Source organism: Hoplias malabaricus, chromosome 1 (assembly GCF_029633855.1).
Source record: "Hoplias malabaricus isolate fHopMal1 chromosome 1, fHopMal1.hap1, whole genome shotgun sequence".
Classification (NCBI taxonomy): Eukaryota; Metazoa; Chordata; class Actinopteri; order Characiformes; family Erythrinidae; genus Hoplias; species Hoplias malabaricus.
The window spans coordinates 48606463-48628697 of NC_089800.1; the positions used below are offsets into that span (position 1 = coordinate 48606463).

The following is a 22235-nucleotide window of genomic DNA, read 5'->3' on the forward strand; positions in this document are numbered from 1 at the left end:
GATTCTTTTATCCAATTTATTTTTCATGAAAAATCATGAACCCAATATCATGAATCAAATGGACCAATTGCTTGAGTATATCCATAAACCTCTAACTGCTGCATAATCTAAACCAGTGCACTAATATATAAAAATATATATTTTAATGTCCATTTTTCTTGCTCTTAGCAAGCAGGAGATCCATGTATGCACCCTCAATCAGGTCCTCTGTCTTCACACCCAAATCCAGCATCAGTTGTTTGGCAATAGTAGCTCCTTCTTCTGTGCTCTGGTTTTCCTTCATAACTACCTGCAAAAACAGCATAACCCTGCATAAGTCAGAGTTTGAGATTCAGTAAGGTGCTATGTAAAAATAAACCTTAACTTGCCCTCATACCTCAAGCTCCATGAAGTCTCCTAGTCCTTCCACACAGTCCACATGCACTCGTGTCTGTCCCACCATATAGAGCCGTCTCTCTTTCTTTACCTCTCCAATTCTCCCTAGAGCGTCAGATAGGACCCTCTACATACAGCATAAAACACAGGACCCAGTAAGAAAGACTTCAAGTATAGTTTTGGCTGATTAATACAATAAAAAAATAAACAGTATATTAATTACTATTTACTGATCATTTATATAGTTTACAGAGGTATTTTAGAAATATATCAATGATTGTTTGTCTTTTCCCCCCCCAAAATACTAATAAAATGACTGACATCAAAGCGGCCGTTGTATTTTTTAAGTCCGTTTATGATCATGGTCACGTTAAACACACTTAAACACATAATTTAATAAACGTTTTTTCTGCTGATGTCTTCCATCAAAATATAAATGCTATTGTCAAAATAACATTAAATCTAGGTTGTGCTTACTCTCAGTCCTTCTGGATCTGTTGTGTGAGAGATTGAATAGTTGGACAGTTTGGGTCCATCCATGTCTGGTCTCTCATAGAATATGAGCTGCCCACTCCCATCCTGAAAAGCGTGATACAAGTGAATCTTCACAATCAGGCAAACAATTAGAAAAGTATGCCTAGCAACACTTATATAATTATGATACAAACTGCTACACTTCATCCACTGGGGTCATTTTACCATGAAATCCCTCAGTTTCAGCCTTCCCTTGGCCACATTAAAGAAAGTGTCCTGTTGTCTGATGACCACTCCGTCAGAACCACTCAGATCCTTTGCACGCTCAGTAAGAGACACCAGGTCACACACACGAGCCTTCACCTCCACGTTGGATGGCATTCCTGCAACAGAGTGTTTTAAATACCATTTTTTTGAAATACCAAGTGCCAAAAAAAGTTGAAGACATTGAAGAACAGATGGATGGTTCTTCAAAATACATTTTGTAAATGATAGAGACCTATGCTATTTAAATGAGCAACAAGTCATGTTTATGAATTAGTTTTCTTTAGGTTATGGCACAAGTTTAAACCTATTTTGCTCACGGCTGCCTCCATGTGTGTGTGTTGGGGGGCTTTTTTTTCCATGTGAGAGCATTTAAAAGAGAAAATGTAAAGTTATTAATTGCTAATTTTGATCAATATTATGTTAAAATAATTCCCTGCTCCTTTAAATAATGCAATGTATCAGAGTTACAGTAATCAACTGACACTACCAGTTTTGGTTTACCCATCTAACTGCTGATTACACCACTCCTACTGAAATTACACAAAGGTTCTATTCACTTTCATCTATTTTATATTGATATTAAATATTTAAACTTGAATTTCCACACTTTCATCAGTTAATATCGGTCACTAAAGTCAGTCGGGATGTGAAGGGATGGAATGAATGTTGTGCTGATGTCTCACTGCTCTGCTCTCTTAGTTTAGATGATGAAGCCTCTCACATACCGAAGACGAACAGTGTAAAACAGAAGTTAATCTAGACTCCGAGAAGCGCAGGGGTTTTTCAGAACAGACACAATTTCATTAGGAGTACTTCTGTATCCAGCGTCTCAGAAGATGACTTTGGCGCGTTTCTGCACTTCGACAAAAACAATCCTGCCTCCTTCGCTTTCATAATAAAAGTCTCTTTCATATATTGATATATTTGGGAAAACACCTTCTGGTAATATTAACTTTTCAACTTTGCTACATGTCCATGTGAAATATCGTGACACTAAACATTCTCTAAAAGGAAGTTTTCCAAAATCCCATACCTACATATTAAGACAGCCAGGTTTTCTTACATCATAAACCTAAGAGACCAATCAAAGTTTGGGTGGGATCTCAAGCAGCAGGCGAGTGGTGTAGAGGAAGCAGAGATAAAAGTGGGGACTAATTGCAGATTCATATATTCATATAGCCAACAGCCAACCATGTTGATTGAATGTGATATATATATATATATATATATATATATATATATATCACACATATGGACACTTTTGAGTCGCCAATCCACCTGCAACATGTGTTTTTGGACCGTGGGAGGAAACCGGAGCACGTGGAGGAAACCCACGCGGACACGGGGAGAACACACCACACTCCTCACAGACAGTCACCCGGAGCGGGAAACGAACCCACAACCTCCAGGCCCCTGGAGCTGTGTGACTGCGACACTACCTGCTGCGCCACCTATATATATAATTAACTTAATATTTTTATGATACAAACTTCTAAATATGTAGGCTTTATAGAAGTAATATTAATCCATAATACCTCATTTAATATATGAAATATTATTTCTGATGCATGGAATGAAAGTCTTTGTGGAACATAGTATCCAATGTACAGATCACTTGAAATTCAGGTTGGGAATATTAAATGTTCCATGACAACCACTTAACATTTGCTGGTTTTGCTAGTGGTTAGCATTGTTGGTCCTGACGTCTTGTTAGGTTGCTTTAACATTTGCTCACACCTATTTGCTAGGATAGTGTTCCATCACTGAAATAATCAAACTGGTTACAAGGCCCTCAGGACCCCTCAGGATGGAATGGAAACCCCCTGGTATAGAGTGTAACTGTAAATATTTTTTATTCTGCAATAGCAGTCTACTACATTATTTCACAATTAACACACTTTTCGTCATTCATTTGGCCTATGTTAGTGGAACTGGAACACTCCTCCTTAAGAGCAAACAGGAGGAACATTCTCCCCCTCCATTTTCATCACTAGTATTCCCTCCCTCCTTATCTCTCCTATGGGGAAGTGCTAGTCTGAGTTATATCCTGGAGAGAGAGAGAGAGAGAGAGAGAGAGAGAGAGAGAGAGAGAGTCTTGTAAAAATTCAGTTGGGAAACTGACTCACGAAAGACCTGAACATGTTGAGCTGAGGAAAGAAGGAAGTCAGCAACAGGTGAGCACTAAACAATTGCTCTTCTTTTTCACAGTGTTTAAGTGTATTTGAAGCAGTAAATCTCTTTTTGGAAAGAGCAGGAAATGTATGTAGAAAAAGGACTTTTGTGCCTTTGGTTCACATCCCTGGAATATAAAACGTATACAATCAAACAACAGCTGCACAAATACAGAGTTGTACAGTGAGATTAATACTACTATTTGTTCTGGGTGATTTCTGAAGAGACCAGCTGTGACCTGGGTGGCCAGTGTATGGGTAAATTCTGCCAAAAATAAAAATGTAAATGAAAACCATTAAAAGAAAATGCAAGTACCTTTTTGCCATTTCTTTTCAACAAACGTGTGCGCAAATATATAGGAATGATATATTGAATTGCAATTTAATTTTTCACTCAAACATGGGTCAGCACTATGCTGGTATTTCATGGTCAAATACAAATAAAAAAGTAAGTTAATTGGGAAAAGAATCTTAACATCACTTTGGCTTTTCTTATCCTTCATGAACTGAATATTAAGTGTCAAAATTTAAATGTAACTACAGAATGTAGCTTTTCTTTTCAACTTCAGTATGCAACAGATAGGACAAAATTAAAATGAAAGACTGTAAAATTAAAGTCAGTGCCCGTTCATGATTCTGTTTTCAGTCCTGAAAGTATTTGAGTGACAAAATGAAAAATACCATACTGTAATTTTCCACTTTTTCATTTTTCACTTTGTCATTTTCAGGCTCAACATGAAAATATATGTAGGTTAGCAGTGGGCACCAATAAACTGTAAATTCATAATTTCAGCAGTAGAGAGTCTTTATAAGCAGTAGTATATAAGATAATTTTATAGGTTATTGTTTGTTTTTTGAATATGAAGTCACTTTATGTATTTCAGAATGACCCTACAGTGCCCTATGCACAGTCTCCTTTGCTGTAGATTTGCTTTAGATTTCACTTGCAGACCCCCCAGGGTTGACTACTGCTTCCCACAATGGACTTAGCCTTTTAGTTCTGCCACACACCCACCGGTCCTGCCCAAGTGTAACCAAAATACTTTTGCATGTTCAGCCTGAAAATGAAAGAGTGGAAAATGAAAAAAGAAATTGTCAGTAGGTGATGCTTTTTCGTTTTCATTTTCTTTTTGTCACGGAAAGTGCGTTCAGGCCTGAGAACGGAATCTTAAACAATCCCTTCCACTTTAATTTACCAATCTTGCATTTCATTTTAATTTTAACACTTAATATAAAGTAAAAGCAAGTGGTGTGTGTTTTTTCAATTCCCAATTAGCCTTTTCATTATAGATTTGACCATGAAATACCAGCATATTTTTGAAAATTAAATGAAATAATGTGTTTACATTTTGTCAGTGCAGACTCATGCTTAAGTGAAAAATGAAATTATTCATTTGATTTTTCATAATGTACAAACGTTTGGAAAAAGAAATGGCTAAAGATATTTATGGTTTTCATTTCAATTATAACAATATTTAGCAGGATATACTCCCATATTCAACGTGCCTCAGACAAGTCACAACAATGTAATCACACTACATTTACACGTATAACCACACACTGCTGCCTAGGAATTTGAGTAAATCATCAATATGGAAATCACAGAGAGAAGCTCTTACACGGAGGATGCATAAATACTAACTGAAATCGCTTATCAGTTCACGTATTTATTCCTGGCATTTTCTTATTTAAACATGAGACAGTAAATAATTCATTGTAGTCCATTCTATTGTCCACACTAGTCTTCTCAGATCTATTTTGTCCCCTACTGTAAAAATGTAGGTGATGCTGGTGTAACCAGACATCAGTGGCCTATTGGGATTAAGTTCCAGTTATATCAAGAAAACACTCCAGAGGTAAATGTAAAATTTATGCCAAATAAATGCACAGGGACTCAGTAGAATAAGTAATTCAGAGTGGTCTCATGTGAATTCACCCATTGTCATAATCTTATGGTCAAATACTTTTCATTAGTTGCAGTTAAAAAAGAAGCATTGGCTGGAAGGTGTTCCGCAGAAAAAACTGCATTCTAGCCTATAACCTCCTGAAGTCCCTGAGGTTTGAATAACTTTAAAAATGTGAAATTTTCTTTGGGCCCCTATCTTGAAATGCCTGATTTTATTAACTTATGAAATAATACTGAGAAAAATTATCTAAATGGTGTAACCATAAAAATGCAGCACCAAGAATATAAAATGTTGAACAAATGTGTAATGATGTTCTAAACAGCCTTTGAAATACAGTGGCATAATCTTAAACAAGTAGTTTTAATACCAAATAATAATAGAGAAACATGGCAGTTCTGAACATTGCCATTAACATGTCTGCCAAGTCAAACCTCTGGTATGTCTGCTGGTATAACCACCCATTTTGGAGCAAATTTGAAAATTTTGAGCCAGAAGGTCAGGTGAAAGGATGTGATGTCAAACAGGACGTCTGAAGACCCCAACTGCCACAAGTCAAGGTTAGTAACTCTCTCTAGTATTTGACAAAATAAAGCATTTTCAGGTCATAGTCAGGTATGTTTAGAATGCATGTCAAATAGTATGACTTCAGTAAAATATTATTAAACACCATTTTAATCATCATAAAATAAGTGTTTGCATTGCCATTATTGTCGTCCACAATAATGGCTGCATATTCTGGTTTCAATTTGAAATGTCCAGTGGTGTACCTTTACTTCCTTTATGAAGTACACTTCTACTTTTGTAATGTTTATTATAATTATTATTATTGTTGTTGTTGTTGTTGTTGTTAATAATAATAATAATAATAATAAAGTGATTACAATGATTGTTGTTGTTGTTATTAAAATGTTAATATACTACAATGTGCAGCTTGAAATGTAGTCTAAAAAGAACTTTAAAATCTATAAATGAAATCTGTTTTTTTAATTACAAATTTCTATGGGATAATGCACGCAAGCAAGCAGTATGTAGGTGGAAACTTGTGTATGCAAAGAACAAACTCTCTCCTCTTCTCCTAACAGATGCCTCTTACAAGTAAAGAAAAAGTGGCTTAACACAGAGCACGGGTTAATATGGATCCTGCTGCAAGGGCAAATTACCTGGCTAAAAGAAGGCAGAGGCACACCACACACACACACACACACACACACACACACACACACACACACACACACACACACACACACACACTCTAGTGCTTCATGAGAAAGTAAAATCAGTGATGCTGATCTAAAAGTGTAGTTTTAGTGAGAGATGTGATGTTAAAATGGAAAATGAATTAAGGCTCTGGACGTAAGACTAACAGTTTTAGTCATCTTCATTATCCTTATTTATTTTTATTTTATTTTATTTTATTTACATTTACACTTATATAGTGCCTTTCTAGATGCCCAAGGACGCTTTACAATCAACATTGCTCAGAACACCATTCCATTCAACACTCAATCCACACACACACACTGGCAAGAAGTGGCAGCCAAATGTGCACAGCGTACTCTCGACCAGGAACGACCGTCCACCTGGAGGACTGCATCTAAAAAATCTATCAGAGTGTGTTCACAGTTATTGAAATATCGAAATAATTTTACTCCATGACTTTTCATTCAATTTCATGTGCCAATAACTTGTTGTTCTCTGTACAGATAGCATGGTCAGTTGGTGTAACCGATAAATGTCAATTGGTATAATCAATGTTTCTCCTAAAAGTTTGATATTGCACAAAAGGTTACTATGACTATGATTTTAGCACTCTACTACACTGTAAAAATGAAATTTAAAATTATTTTAAACCAACTGACCCAAGAATAAAGAGAAAACATTGTCTACGGCACTCTGACTTGCTCAGTACAACAAAATCCTATATTATCTAAGTTTAGAAATAAAATATTTTAAATATACTTTGAGATGGCGTTTCATAATAAATAACTTATTTTCATCAGTACACTTACATAACTTCTAGGAGGGTGAATTATTTAATACTGGCCATGCTTTTGTGGTTACACCATTTGACAATTTAATTGGTTAAAAATTGTAGGAATGTCACCAAAAATTGTACAATGACACCAACAGAAATGGAAACTATACATTGAAACAAACATCTTACATGTTGTTTTAACAAGTTTGGACATCATAACAGCCTTTATTTGTCACTGACCCCTTAAGTTAATTTCTAATAACAAACTTTCAAAACATGTATCGGTGCCTTCTACTCTCTCAACATATTATTACAAGTTCTATGAAGTTTTCCATTCCCCTTAAATTCCTCTTTATTAACTTAAACAATTTTAATAGATGAAATTGTGAATATGTTTGACATTACAGTTAACTGCTGCTAATGTGAAAGACAAAAATCAGTAGAATTTACTGTACATTGACTGTGTTTTTTAGGTTTACAGTGCACACACAGATTGGTGGTAACTTTTTGGGTTACTTTAAATATTGAACAATGTTTTTTAAATGTCTTTTGGGTTGTACAGGCATGATTATTTTCAGATGTGATATGCATAGCTCAAATTTACCTTTTTATGGGATGTCAGTATCAATGGATATTCAGACTTACGTGTTCCTCTGCTTTGTGTTAACAACTTTATGTAGTAAAAATGATGTAGACCAGGATCTTATAATGCAAGAACGTCTCCTTGTTTTACCAATAGGTCTGTCACATTTTTAACTTACAGTGCCGCACTGACACTAAGGTGAGTCATGGAGGGTTCACATGGACATATATAGACCTGAGAGAGAGAGAGAGAGAGAGAGAGAGAGAGAGAGAGAGAATCATGTCTGGGACTAGGGTTTTCTCTGTATAGGGAATAGTGTGTGATTGTGTGCTAAGTGGTGTTTCCTTTAGGGATATCTTTTTATTTGTTATGCCATCAGCGTTGCTAATTGAGTCATTTGGTCCAAGGTGTTGACTCAAATAGCACTGTACATATCATAATTACTCCCCTTATCGACAACTGCTATTTACTGTTACATTATTCCATCAGATTTTACATCCAGTGGTTCTTCTTCATGTTATGAAACAGCTGTTTTAATGACCTGTAGTTGCCAGCATGTGTCAGATATTCAAAGGTATAAACCTTCAATCTGTGGAGCATAGACTGCACAGAAATAAGTTTGTTTGTTTATTATACAGGGAAAAATTATAAAGAAATATAAAAATATACACGTACAATTTTCATAACATTTGGTGGTGAAACAGCATCAGTGATCAGTGATTCTGGTTGTAGGGCTACCACATTGAGAGGTGTCATTGGGTTCAGTTTGATTCACCTGAGTTAATTCTTACTTTACTGTAAGTTTGCTCTTCATCTCAATGTGTTATAAAGGCAGTAGTGAGGGCTCTCTGTGTCAGAGGTAAAGTGAAATAGAAGCAGGGGGACAATGATGAAGAAGAAAAGCGAAGTGGAGGACAGCACAACACTGATCACTCTGTCTGAGGTCCATGACCCCAACTACGGAACCATGGATACAGGCTTGGTAAGTGTGTTAAAAATATAAAATAATAAAAAAAAGTAAAATTAAAACTGGGCAGGACTGTGTCACAGCAGGTAGTGTTGCAGTCACACAACTCCAGGGACCTGAAGGTTGTGGGTTCTAGTCCTGCTCCAGGTGACTGTCTGTGAGGAGTGTGGTGTGTTCTCCATGTGTCTGCATGGGTTTCCTCCGGGTAACAGTTTCCCACAGTCCAAAAACACACGGTGGATTGGCGACTCAAAAGTGTACAACAGTGTGAGTGTATGAGTGAATGTGTGAGTGTGTGTCACCCTGTGAGGGACTGCCGCCCGATTCCAGGTAGGCTCCGGACCCACCGCAACCCTGAATTGGAAAAGTGGTTACAGAGAATGAATGAATGAAAAATTTAAACCTAAATTCCATAAGCATATATTGTCCCCTACCCACTTCCCTATTTTCTCACCAAACTGTTGATAATATTAATAGTACTTATTCCCCTTTTGGCTGAGTGATAATATAAAATATTATAATATCTTTTGTATTTTGTATATAAACATGTGTACATATTCCCCACAGTCCCCTGAGAAGAACAGAAATGTGTTTTGTGATGGGGTCACACGAATTGGTAAGTGAGTTTGTCTTTGAAGTAAACCAAAGGATTTTCAAGTTTTTACTGTCTGTGTTATCTTAGAGTATATGCATTTTTTTATACTTTATTACTTTGTATACAAAAAAAACAAAACTCCAGAAGGTAATTTATTTTAAGAAAATGTGGCTTACTTCTACTTCATTAGTGTTAATATTACTATCAAAAGCTTTACTAAAGAATGCAGCACAGTGTTTTCTCAGCTATTAATATTTTTTACTTATCTTCTGGCAGAGGTAAAAACTAATAATATGATATAATGCCAGAGTTTGTAATATTAAACTTTTTAACCTGTATGATATGTGTTTATTAATATAATTTACAGAGTGCAATATACATTTTTTGTAGATTTTGTCTTAGTGTGGGATGAGTCTGTAAATCTGCTCAAGCCAAGTGAAGAAGAAGAAGAAACTTCCACTCAGGCCACACAGAGGACGTGGAGGACAAATTTCCTATCTAAACTTCAGAAAGTGGGCCTCCATCAGGAAACGGTCAGTGCCCTTATGTTAAAGGGTCTGTGAGGAGTTTGGTGTGTTCTCCCTGTGTCTGTGTGGGTTTCCTCCGGTTTCCTCCCACATTCCAAAAACACAGGTTGATGGGTGGACTGGCTGCTCAAAACTGTCCTTAGGTGGAGGGTTTCCACAGAAACTAGAATTTATACACCCTCAACAGCTACACACTGTAAATAAAGGCTTTTACCTTTTAACTAGGCAAACATAAGTTTAAACTTCCAGCATACATCGTCTGCTTGCTATCACAAACAAATGGGTGTTTTTGGTCCAGAGGTCAAATATTTAGTGAAGTCAGGTGGCTGAGAACAAGCATTCTGCACAGCCTTTTATATATATATATATATATTGGGAATTATTAAAAACAAACAGTGCCATAAATATACATTGGGAACCTCTGGCCTAGAGTTACTTGAACCTTAGAATCAAGACATTATTAATTAATAATGAGCAGCAAAACCACTTGAGAGAGGGAAAAGAAAGCTCTACACATTTACTATTAAATTCTTATTTCTCATGACTCTTTTTCTAGAAAGAAGTTGTTCAAGGCAACACAAAAACCACATATGTGCTTCTGAGCGCCCCCTGGAGTCTGCTGTGTTATTATGCAGAGGAGCTTGGTCTTAGAGTTCCACTACAGGTGAAGTGCCACACATCTCAACACACTGAATACATTCCAAATATGAAATTACACTCTGGGAAGTCACGGCCTAATGTTTCCTGTGACATTAGAGGGTATTAATACTGAGTTTGTCCTCAATGCTGAAGTAGCAGCTTTCAATGTTCTAGGCTTATACTAGATGTTTTTGTAAAGACTTGATGGTATATATCCAACTTCTGTGTGATCAGATACTAATGTTGTTCGATTAGTTTTGGATCACATAAGTTACTCCAGCTCAACCCATATGTGCTGGAAGATGCTCTGTCACTCTAAAGGATGCCATTCCAGTGATGTGGGGTTTATACCTGTGTGGAGTACCTCAGTTCATTCCATGTTTTATATATAGATTAAACAAGCTGTGTGACCACAGATAAACACCTTTGTCCACAGTGGATGCAGAGTATATTGCTGAACTCACTCATTATAAGGGATGTCCACAAACTTTGGAACATAGAGTGTATTTATAGTGTATATAGAGTATATAAATAATGTGAATCTGCTTCACAGGTCGAGACAAATCAAGAATCCAACTGGTCAGAGAATGTGCTGCAGCAGTTACATATCCCCAATATTCTTGCTCAGCAAGTACCTAACCCTCCACCAGACTACTACACCTGCCAGTTCCGGAATAACAAACTGGAGAGGTGCAGTATGACCCCTGTATATTTGTGCATATTAATGTATGAGTCGGATGAAGCTGGCGATAGATGATAGAGATTACTATATTTGTTGAGCTAATTGTTGGACTTTAAAATGAAAAATTGTAGACAGGTAGTAATGAATTAACATCTAAGGCACTGTTCACACAGAGCATGTTGACATAGAGCAAACTGGTCTCCTCAAAGACAAACACGTACACACACTCACACATATTCAAATGCGGTTATCACATTCACATATCTGCTGGCAGGTTTCTTGGCCATGAAAACAAGGACACTTTCTTCAATGCCACACAAAGGCATCAAATCGTGAGTTTGGATGTTTTGTACTGAGTATTTTCAAATCTGTTAAAATTTGATATGCTTATGTCAATGTGACTGAGTAAAAATGCCTAGTAACTACAGCCTCTGCAAATGGGGTTAAGCCAACTCTGCAACATTTTGATATAAACGTCGCAACTGTCCCACAGCTGTATGAGATCTTATCTAGGACGCAGTATGGAGCATTGAAGAGGGGAGAGGTTGGAATAGCTAGGCTGGTCAGAGAAAAAGTATTCACTGCTGCTTATCCCTTACATGAGGTGAGTGTTTATTTTACTAAGGTGACAAAGGAAACAGTGAAAACAATCCTAATTCACATAACTATTATGTGTTTCTTGCAATGACTATCATAAATGTAAAGATTTATGAAAATCTACAGCTACTAATGGCTTAGAACTGTTATAAATGTAAATAATAACAATAATAAAAATTGAACATGCCTTCTTAAGTATCCCTGTGTATGTATATTTTTAGGAATCATCAGTAAGATCTCTATTAGAATCAATTTTTATATTGGCCCTTTAGCATTTCTGCACTTTCCAGCTAGGAGCTATGAAAAACTTACTAACCCCTTAGGCCATATACACTGTTCTGTAAGGGTCCATATCAAATACCCAGAGTTCCTGTTGATCCTGAATCTCTGAGCCTGAGACAGATTCTGTATCAGTACTGGGCGAGGTGGGCGTGCTGGAAGAAGTACCAGCCCCTTGACCACATTCGTGAATATTTTGGAGAGAAGGTGGCCCTCTACTTCGCCTGGCTGGGTAAGAACTGAGTTTATTCTCTCTGAACAAGCAGTAGCAAATAACATCCAAGTAGAAACAACACCACACGCCCCCTCCCCCCACCTTTTTTTGGTTTTGTGTCACAATCTCTTCAATAATGACCCCCAAAAAATGCATTACAAGCGTTATGGTTTTACATGTAATCAGCTTGACAGCAAAATTTTGAAATTAGATTTTTTCACACAACAATAGCTTTATGTTTGACTAAAACACAGGGGAGGCACCGATCTTTGTAAGGTGTGCCCGTTACATTTATAACCCTTATCTAGCTGTAAATATTGTTTGACAAGTTTTACACCACCCAAATTGAGCTCAGGCTTTTGTCATCTATATCTGCAAACATCCTAAGTCTCTCTCTCCCTCTCTCTCTTTCTCTCTCAGGGTTCTACACAGGGTGGTTACTTCCTGCTGCAGTTGTAGGCTTCCTCCTCTCTTTATTTGGAATCTGGCTTATGGTCACTGATGTCCCAGCGTGAGTAGCATGGATGCGTTTGAAGTGGTCTGAAAGATGTGGTCTATTTGTCCTGTTTAGGACCCTCAACATTTCTGATCCGTGTTAATATTTATCCCTCAGGAATGAGGTTTGTAAAAATGGGGAAAACATTGTCATGTGTCCACTCTGTGACATCTGCAGCTACTGGAACCTCTCCAGCATCTGCTACACATATAAAGTGAGTTTAAAGGTTGTCAGAAAAAAGAGTGGGCGATATGATATGATGAAACAACCCACATTTTCAAATATTCTGATTTAAAAAAAAAGTTATGGAAACATAAGGTGTTGTAAATTTTTCACAGGCTGGTTTACTGTTTGACAATGGAGGGACAGTGTTCTTCAGTATTTTTATGTCTCTGTGGGCGGTCACATTCCTGGAGTATTGGAAGCGTACCTGTGCTGTTCTGGCCCACAAATGGGACTGTTCTGAGTTTGAGGAGAATGAGGTACGAAAGACACGAAGGTTGTGGATAATTCTACAGTTCTATAGGATGTTGATATATAGATAATTACATATTAATATTTCTACACTGTGTTCTTTGTAGTTTGTTCTGGATTCAGCTAAAAACATAGTCTAAACTGAATCCGATCTGTGCTGGTATAACAATGTAGGCACATGACTGTGGCACTTGGATGTGGTTCTGAAAGATTGGGAGTGAAGAAAAGTGCTGTCCATCAAACATTGTTTAAGTGCTTCCGTGGTTTCGGAGCAATGTTTTCTTTATGATCAAAACAATAAAAGAAAAGGCCATGCTGTTATATAAATATCTTTTAAATTGACGTAGTTCTTTATAGCTTTCAAATACATCGTGACCGGAATCCTGTTTTCCTTTTGAGGATGAAGTATGTTGCTATTAATGTATTATGGTGTCAGTCTATGACAGATTGGTTTCATTATTAATCTTTGGAGGTTTTTTTCAGGTTTCAGTTTTTATTTTTAGGACATTGCAGATTTAGATCATTTAGTTCCTTTCTGACTGTTCAGTTTTATGGATCTGGTGAATTAATGGAAACAGTCTTGTTTCCATTTGTTAGTGTTTTAAGGAACTATAAGAACACTCATGGGCGGCACGGTGGTGCAGCAGGTAGTGTCGCAGTCACACAGCTTCAGGGGCCTGGAGGTTGTGGGTTCCATTCCTGCTCCGGGTGACTGTCTGTGAGGAGTGTGGTATGTTCTCCCTGTGTCTGCATGGGTTTCCTCCGGGTGACTGTCTGTGAGGAGTTGGTGTGTTCTCCCCGTGTCAGCGTGGGTTTCCTCCTCTGCATGGGTTTCCTCCGGGTGACTGTCTGTGAGGAGTTGGTGTGTTCTCCCCGTGTCAGCGTGGGTTTCCTCCAGGTGCTCCGGTTTCCTCCCACAGTCCAAAAACACATGTTGGTAGGTGGATTGGTGACTCAAAAGTGTCCGTAGGTGTGTAACTGTTCCCTTTTAAGTTTTACCAGTACCAGAAGGTACATCCATCCTATCTGTACACCCATATCTGTAAGCTCTTATCCAGTTCAGGGTCGTGGTGGGTTCAGAGCCTACATGGAATCATTGGGCCCAAGGCAGGAATACACCCAGGAGGGGGTGCCAGTCCTTCACAGGGCAACACACTCACAGTCACTTTTGAGTCGCCAATCAACCTACCAACGTGTGTTTTTGGATTGTGGGAGGAAACCAGAGCACCCCGAGGAAACCCACGCGGACACGGGGAGAACACACCAACTCCTCACAGACAGTCACCCGGAGAGGGAATCGAACCCACAACCTCTAGGTCCCTGGAGTGAGCTGTGTGACTGCGACACTACCTGTTGTGCCACCGTGCCACCCCCCAGAAGGTACATTCCTTTACTTATTCATTTTGTATTGAGGAGTATCTCACCTTCTATGCTTTGTTGTCTCATAAGGCTTTATAGGAGAAGACTCACTGCTGATACATTGAAGTTTCATCTTATTTTCATTTCATATGCTCTTGATTTCTAGGAAAGGCCTAGGCCGGAGTTCACTGCCATGGCCCCCACAACTGTCCGCAATCCTGTGACTGGAGCCGAAGAACCTCACTTCCCAGAAACTAGCCGCTGTCATCGCATTCTGACCGGCAACATGGTCATCATTTTAATGGTAGATCACAAAATGACATAGAACTGAACTTCCTTAATTCAACTTGTGGTAAAACACACATCACTTGTTTTTCTCAAACTGATCATTATCTCTGCAGGTTGCTGTTGTGCTGATATTTCTAATAGCAATCATCCTCTACAGAAGCATCCTGAGCATTATCATCTACAAGTCTCAGAATGCATTTTTCATATTCTCTGTAAGTTTGTTGAGGGCCGTAACTTTGTCTATATCATGATATTAAGGGGGCGATACAGTGGTGCAGCAGGTAGTGTTGCAGTCACACAGCTCCAGGGACCTGGAGGTTGTGGGTTCAATTCCCACTCCGGGTGACTGTCGGTGAGGAATTGGTGTGTTCTCCCTGTGTCCGCGTGGGTTTCCTCCGGGTGCTCCGGTTTCCTCCCACAGTCCAAAAACACACATTGGTAGATGTGGATTGGCGACTCAAGAGTGTCCATAGGTGTGAGTGTGTGAGTGAATGTGTGTTTGTGTGTCTGTGTCTGTGTTGCCCTGTGAAGGACTGGCGCCCCCTTCAGGGTGTATTCCCCCCTTGCGCCCAATGATTCCAGGTAGGCTCTGGACCCACCGTGACCCTGAATGAATGAATGAATGATATTAAGGAAACTGAACGTACAAGGAAACCCACCCAAACACTAGGCATGGATTGAACCCACAACCTCCAGTACCTTGGCGCTCTATGACAGCAACACTACTTGCCACCATGCTGCCCAAGACAACATTTATTTGTCAGTAAATTCAAGGAAATCCGTATGATTATTGCAAATATCTCCAAGCTAAGAGTGTCTGAAACATGTTAATTTTAGTAGTTGTCAGGTTTATGTTTTCAGAAGAAATCCTTTTATTTCTCTATTTTTGTTGATTTTTAATGCCTTTTTCAGAATATGAATATGCCTCTCAGCCTTTACATTGTGTCACTTTTTCATAATAAATTGATTAATAAAAACGCTCCTAAATTCCACTGAATAAAATTCTTGTTTTCTTAAGATATATTTAACGTTAAACTGGGTTTCACATGAGCGCTTCACCAGAGTGCTTTGTTATTGTAGTACACCTACCTAGCCACTAGATGTCCCACACCAATGTCCCTGACCACTAGTCTGGAGTGCAGTCTCCCAAAGCTGATTTCGTCAGGCACGGAGGGAACTTGTGCTAATGGCTTTGATAAATATTTTTTGTCATGTTCCTCACATTTTAAAGTATATTTGTACTAGCTAGGGTGGCACAGTGGTGCAGCAGGTAGTGTCGCAGTCAGTGGGTTCGATTCTCGCTCCGGGTGACTGTCTGTGAGGAGTTGGTGTGTTCTCCTCGTGTCCGTGTGGGTTTCCTCCGGGTGGTCCGGTTTCCTCCCACAGTCCAAAAACACACGTTAGTAGGTGGATTGGCAACTCAAAAAAGTGTCCGTAGGTGTGAGTGTGTGAGTGAATGTGTGTGTGTGTCTGTGTTGCCCTGTGAAGGACTGGCGCCCCCTCCTGGGTGTTTTCCTGCCTTGTGCCCAATGATTCCAGGTAGGCTCTGGACCCACCGCAACCCTGAACTGGATAAGCGCTTACAGATAATGAATGAATGTACTAGCTAGGAAATGAAAATCGTGCTCCTTTAAGAATCCTTTGCTCTGAAAACAACAAAACAACCTGTAGTAGTTACTGAATATGTCTCAAGTCTAATAGATAAATAAGCCTGCAGATTTATATATATATATATATCTCAAGTTCTTTCTCCTTATCTCTTCTTAGGCTGGGAGAATAGCAAGTCTTACCGGCTCTGTGCTAAATCTGGTGGTGATTCTGTTGCTGTCTAAGGTCTACACATATCTTGCGCAAATTCTGACACAATGGGGTGAGAAAGCATGGCATCACGAATCAGTCTTAATTGTTTTTGATAATACAAAGCTCATGTTTCTTTACATTTCTGCCAACAGAGATGCACCGTACTCAGACTAAATATGAGGATGCATTCATCCTCAAAGTGTTTATCTTCCAGTTTGTCAACTTCTACTCTTCTCCTGTTTACATTGCCTTTTTCAAAGGCAGGTGAGTGTTCAACAAATAATGTTTAGTGCATCGGTAAATAACACACAGTTGATTTGATCTGCTGTTTTTAAGGTTTGTCGGATACCCTGGAAACTACTACACCCTTTTTGGAATTCGAAATGAGGATGTGAGTAGGCACTAATTTATCTGTGTGCTTGTCTCTCTACCTTTTACTTTGTATAATTTTGCTGTTTCATTGTTTTTATTGTATTTATTTATTCCCCCTAGTGTGGGGCTTCAGGATGTCTCATTGAGCTAGCTCAAGAATTATTGGTTATCATGGTAGGCAAACAAGTCATCAACAACATTCAAGAATTTGTTCTTCCGTAAGTCTTCTACTTTTTTTTTTTTTTTACTGTGAAAACATTTTAAAAAAAAATCTAATCCACACTGGAAATGAAAATTTAATCATTTTATATCCAAGCCTTTCTTTTTCCCATCTATTTTACAGTTTTGAAAATAAAAAAAGAAAGAAAATGTATGCAAATATTTGTCTCAGAATATCCCCATTTTGTTCCTATGCAGTAAGATAAAGACATGGTGGCACAAGCGGAAGCTTCGTCCTGCGAACAGAGAGAAGGGGGCAGATGAGCAGCAGTGCGCGTCTCCTTGGGAAACGGATTATGGGCTGTTAGTGTGTGAAGGGCTGTTTGATGAATATCTGGAAATGGGTGCGTCTTCAAATATCATTATTAGAAATCACATTTTTAATATCTATATATATTAAGTGTCCATGTGAAATGTCATATTGCTTTAATTATCTTTAATTATTGCATAACTGTGAATAAATAGAACCAGTTTCTTAATTTAAGTGACTTATCTACATTCTGAGTCATGGGCCTCAGAACAGAAATAGTTGAATAAACAATGTCACATGTCATGAATGGTTAAAATAGGTGAGCTAAATTTGCCACGTGGTTGTAATACATATTTCATCACATTTGAAAATAGGTTAAGGGCTCAGGATGTATTCATTCCTTCTGGCCTGCCTTTGGCCATTGCTATAAAGTAAAGAGGTCTACGGCACTTGGACTCAGCTTGATTTAGTTGTAATTCAAATCAAACATACAAACCTTTTTTTCAGCCTCACTAACCATTTCTTTTCACAGTCCTGCAGTTTGGTTTCATCACTATCTTTGTAGCTGCTTGTCCCCTGGCTCCACTCTTTGCTCTGGTGAATAACTGGGTAGAAGTCCGTCTGGATGCTCAGAAGTTTGTATGTGAATATCGCAGGCCTGTGGCTGAGAGAGCACAGGACATTGGAATATGGTTCACCATCCTGCAGGTCATCACCTATCTGGCGGTTATCAGCAATGTAAGCATTTCTGCTTCAGCTGTCCTACAGATAATGTTTTTTTTATTTATGCATGGTCTTATGCAAAATATGGGTGACTACTGTTTAATTCATTCATTCATTAAATGTAAGCGTTATTCAGCTCAGGGCCTCAGTGGGTCTGGAGCCTACCTGGAATCATTGGGCGCAAAGCGGGAACACACCCTGGAGGGGACACCAGTCCTTCACAGGGCGACACACACTCACACAATCACTCACACCTACAGACACTTTTGAGGAGCCAGTCCACCAACTAATGTGTGTTTTTGGACCGTGGGAGGAAACCGGAGCACCTGGAGGAAACCCACACAGACACAGGGAGAACACACCAAACTCCTCCTCCTCCTGTTTAATGTTAATTTTTATACTTTGGAATGTTGCAGTGGAAAAACATAAAATGTAACTTGTGCAAAAATTTTTCTACAAACTTAGCAAATCAATAGAAATGTTACGCTAAAAAATCTTAATTTTGTTATTTAATTTTGGTTAACGTATTTTCTCACAAAATATCAGTAAAATATCTAATATACCCAGGAATGTTAAACAGTCAACAGTCATCAAAAATCCCCCATTGTTCTGTTTCTGATTGCAGAATGAGTCACCATGGTTTATTCTACAATGCTTTGTCAGTTTTATGAAGTTTCTCATGACATGACAGACAGGCTTATTTTAGAAAGTGTTTGTTGTGACATTAAAAAAGGTAAACATAATCAGTGTAGTGGCTAATGAGAAGTTTATGTGTCACTTGCTTGGCCATGTTTATCTTCCTGTTCCTGTGCTAGGCTTTCTTGATTGCTTTCACCTCAGACTTCCTACCACGCATTTACTACCGCTACACCACTGAGGGCAGTCTACAAGGCTACATCAATTTCACCCTCTCTGCTGCCCCCAACAACTTTACTGAAAGCAATTTGCAGTGCAGGTAAAGAATATCTTCAGTGTCCCACCTCCTCGTTTGGTAACGGTACAGGAGAAACAAAATAACATTAACTTTAATTGCAGCATTGGTGATGTAACGATAAGCTGTATAATATGCTGTAAATGATAAATGGGAATAAATGGTGATTTCTAAAATTATTGTCATCTTCAGATATCGAGGTTTTAGAGATGAAAAAGGGCATTTCACTCCTGAATACTATAACCTGCTGGCCATTCGTCTGGGGTTCATCATTATATTTGAGGTATTTTCATATAAGACAGTAAGCTATAAGACAGCATTTCTGAAACTGGGACATTAATTAGAATTTTAATTTAGTTTGAGATTTTTGAGGCTTTAGAAGTCTATGTTTGGTAACTCCATATGTTTAAAAAGATATTTTTGATGCTAAATTAAACTGGGCTTATTTGATGAATACATAAAGTTTTTTTACTTCTTATAAATTAATTCCAATGTTTGTATTTTTTATTTTTATTTTTTGCAGAATATCTAAAATGTGTGACATGCAGTATACACAAATCCCATGCTATTACATATCATAATAAATACAGTATTGACTAATATGAACTTGCCTTTAACTCTTACTTTGACTGTATTTTATGATATTTAACTCTATAAGAATACATGGTGCTTTTTCACTGCATGGGATCTTCTTGACTATACTCGCATTTAACTGGTCACTTTTCCACTAGCACATCTCTCCTGCAAAATGGAGCCAGTAATATTGCAAAACCTCTCTAATGGGAACCATGAGCTTTGAAATCCACAACAATGCCAGTGGTATTCACTGAACACGGCCACACCCCAGTTCTCACAGATCAGTTTTCCTTGTTGCGTGTTCAGCTTTGGCTGGAGACTCTGCATTTCTTGGTGATTGGCAGGCCTCTCTGGCTAATCCGCGCTATTCCGGGTTATACGTCATGGTTTAATACCTGCTTGGTTTCGTTGGAATTGTAAGTGATCAGGAACTAAAAATATACCCAGTTCTAGGCACTAGGTACAAGATTTGGCCAGTGGAAAAGCAAAAGAGCCAAGCGGAGTCGTCGTGTAGGTTATATGCAGTGGAATGCGTCTTTAGTTACAACAAATTAACTTTCATTTACAACCTGTAAAAAGTGTAACTTGGTATACTTGAAAATCATTCAATGGAGCAGATGAGCAAGAAACCATTGTTCACCTGCTTCATTTACATTTTCTTTGATTTACATTTAAGTAATTTGACCTTCATAGTGGGGTAATTGGGTAGTAAATAGTATATGCAAGGTCCATAAACCAATGTTTCTTATCACTGAATGCAAAAGTGAGTTCTCTAATATGGAATAATCATATGGTCATGTTTTGTCTATATTGTAGCATGTGGTATTCCTGATTGGTCAAATGATTGACTGGATGGTGCCAGATATCCCAGAGGAAGTGGAGATAAAAATCAAGAGAGAGCAGTACATGGCTAAACAAGCTCTGGCTGAAAACCAGGTAAGATTATTTATATGGTTAGGTTTAGAGCAACTAGAGTAACTGGGGTACGGATTGAAAACAAGTATGTAAGGTTAAGGAACTGTGATTGATTTGGAATTAAAAAGTATTTTGTCAATTTCCTTTCAGAATAGATTTGAAGCAATAAAAAAAAAGTTTTTTTTATTCAGAATAATGTAGATCAGGGGTATCCTGATCCTGGAGATCAACCATGTCTGTCAACTCCAACCCTGATTTAAACCTAGTACACTAAGGTCACCTGAATTTTAGAGCCATTTCTGTCATCCCTGGATTAAGCACCCATGGTTCAGAGTTTTTATAAGTCCTTTGGTCTGCCAAACTTAAACCATAAGGAGAAAACAATGTATGTTACATGTTTTTTTTTCTTTTACTTAAAGTCTTTAGAACAAGCAGTTCTGGAAGAGTCGTCAAGTCCTACCTCTGACTTGCGATACAGAGGAAGATCCATAGTCTCACCACGTGACTCTGACTCCCCTCCTCCAAGTCTGACACCTGTACCTGAGGACAACACTTAGACTGTTTAGAAAGAGAGAGACTACTTACCTACTTTTTGGGTTGTTGTTGTTGGTTTTTTTTTTTTTTATCAAAATCATGACTTATCAATTTCATTCAATCTAATACGTTTCTAGATACTGCAGGAACCTTCTTTCATTTTGGGAAGCAGAAGGATGTATTACATAGCTGAATAAACTTACCAGTATCTTCTTATCTCTCTATAGCAGGTATTGGATAGCAGGAAAATAATATTAATGTGGTCTGCATCAATATTATGAATATAAAAGTTGCTTACTAGAGTTGAAAATAGAGGCAGTGACACTAGTAATGAAAATGTGTACTATTCTGTCTCAAGATTAAAAAACATATTTTGTCTTGTGTCAATGTTAAGGGACTATTTTTTAATTGACTATTTACAAATTATAAAGCTCTTAGAACCCCATTTTTGGAATCTCTTGTGAGCACTTTTTACCACAGCGACCCAGAATGGATCACAGAGTGGAAGCTCTCCACATCTAGTGTTTGAACATTAATCAGAAAATGGAGAAAGAAATTAGTAGATTTATCAATTACACTAAGAGACAGGTAAATGTGTGACACTTTAAAAATGTGATGATCTACAATTTCAAAATGCCTGGGTCAACTGTAATCGCTAAAGCTCTTATACTGGCCTTTGTATTCTCAAAGCAGAATGAGCTTCACAAATGTCTAGTGATGAATATTCCAGAATAATTAAGCTGTTGCTGTAAATAGTATTATGAATATTGACTATTGTAAAGCAATGGATTGAGAGTGTCTGTCCAATAAAATGCAAGGGTCATAGAATAATGTAATTTTTGCATGACTCAACATTTAAATTATTCAGTCATATTGATTACCTACACAGTAAATATAATTTAAATAAACATTTGCAGAATAAAAATCTTTGTTTTTGTCTTTGTGTGTAAGTTAACTCTTGTGTTCATTTTCATGAAACACACAGTATTGCAGCTATCCTGGAAAATGCAAATTATATATTAATCAATTTTGTGATGGTGGTTAAC

General features: G+C 37.9%; 1 protein-coding gene across 1 annotated transcript; it reads left to right on the forward strand.

Moving 5' to 3' along the window:
• Positions 1 to 3248: 3248 nt before the first annotated feature.
• Positions 3249 to 22094, forward strand: ano7 (anoctamin 7). Its single transcript, XM_066680122.1, has 24 exons — positions 3249 to 3290; positions 8584 to 8734; positions 9287 to 9335; positions 9705 to 9847; positions 10398 to 10505; positions 11034 to 11170; positions 11437 to 11494; positions 11656 to 11766; positions 12105 to 12270; positions 12673 to 12763; positions 12866 to 12962; positions 13087 to 13230; positions 14748 to 14885; positions 14983 to 15081; positions 16637 to 16739; positions 16822 to 16933; positions 17006 to 17060; positions 17162 to 17259; positions 17459 to 17604; positions 18043 to 18248; positions 19049 to 19188; positions 19357 to 19447; positions 20557 to 20676; positions 21075 to 22094. Exons 2-24 carry the CDS (start codon positions 8639 to 8641, stop codon positions 21210 to 21212), a joined length of 2646 nt encoding a protein of 881 aa, XP_066536219.1. The 5' UTR covers positions 3249 to 3290; positions 8584 to 8638; the 3' UTR covers positions 21213 to 22094.
• The last annotated feature ends 141 nt before the right edge of the window (positions 22095 to 22235 follow it).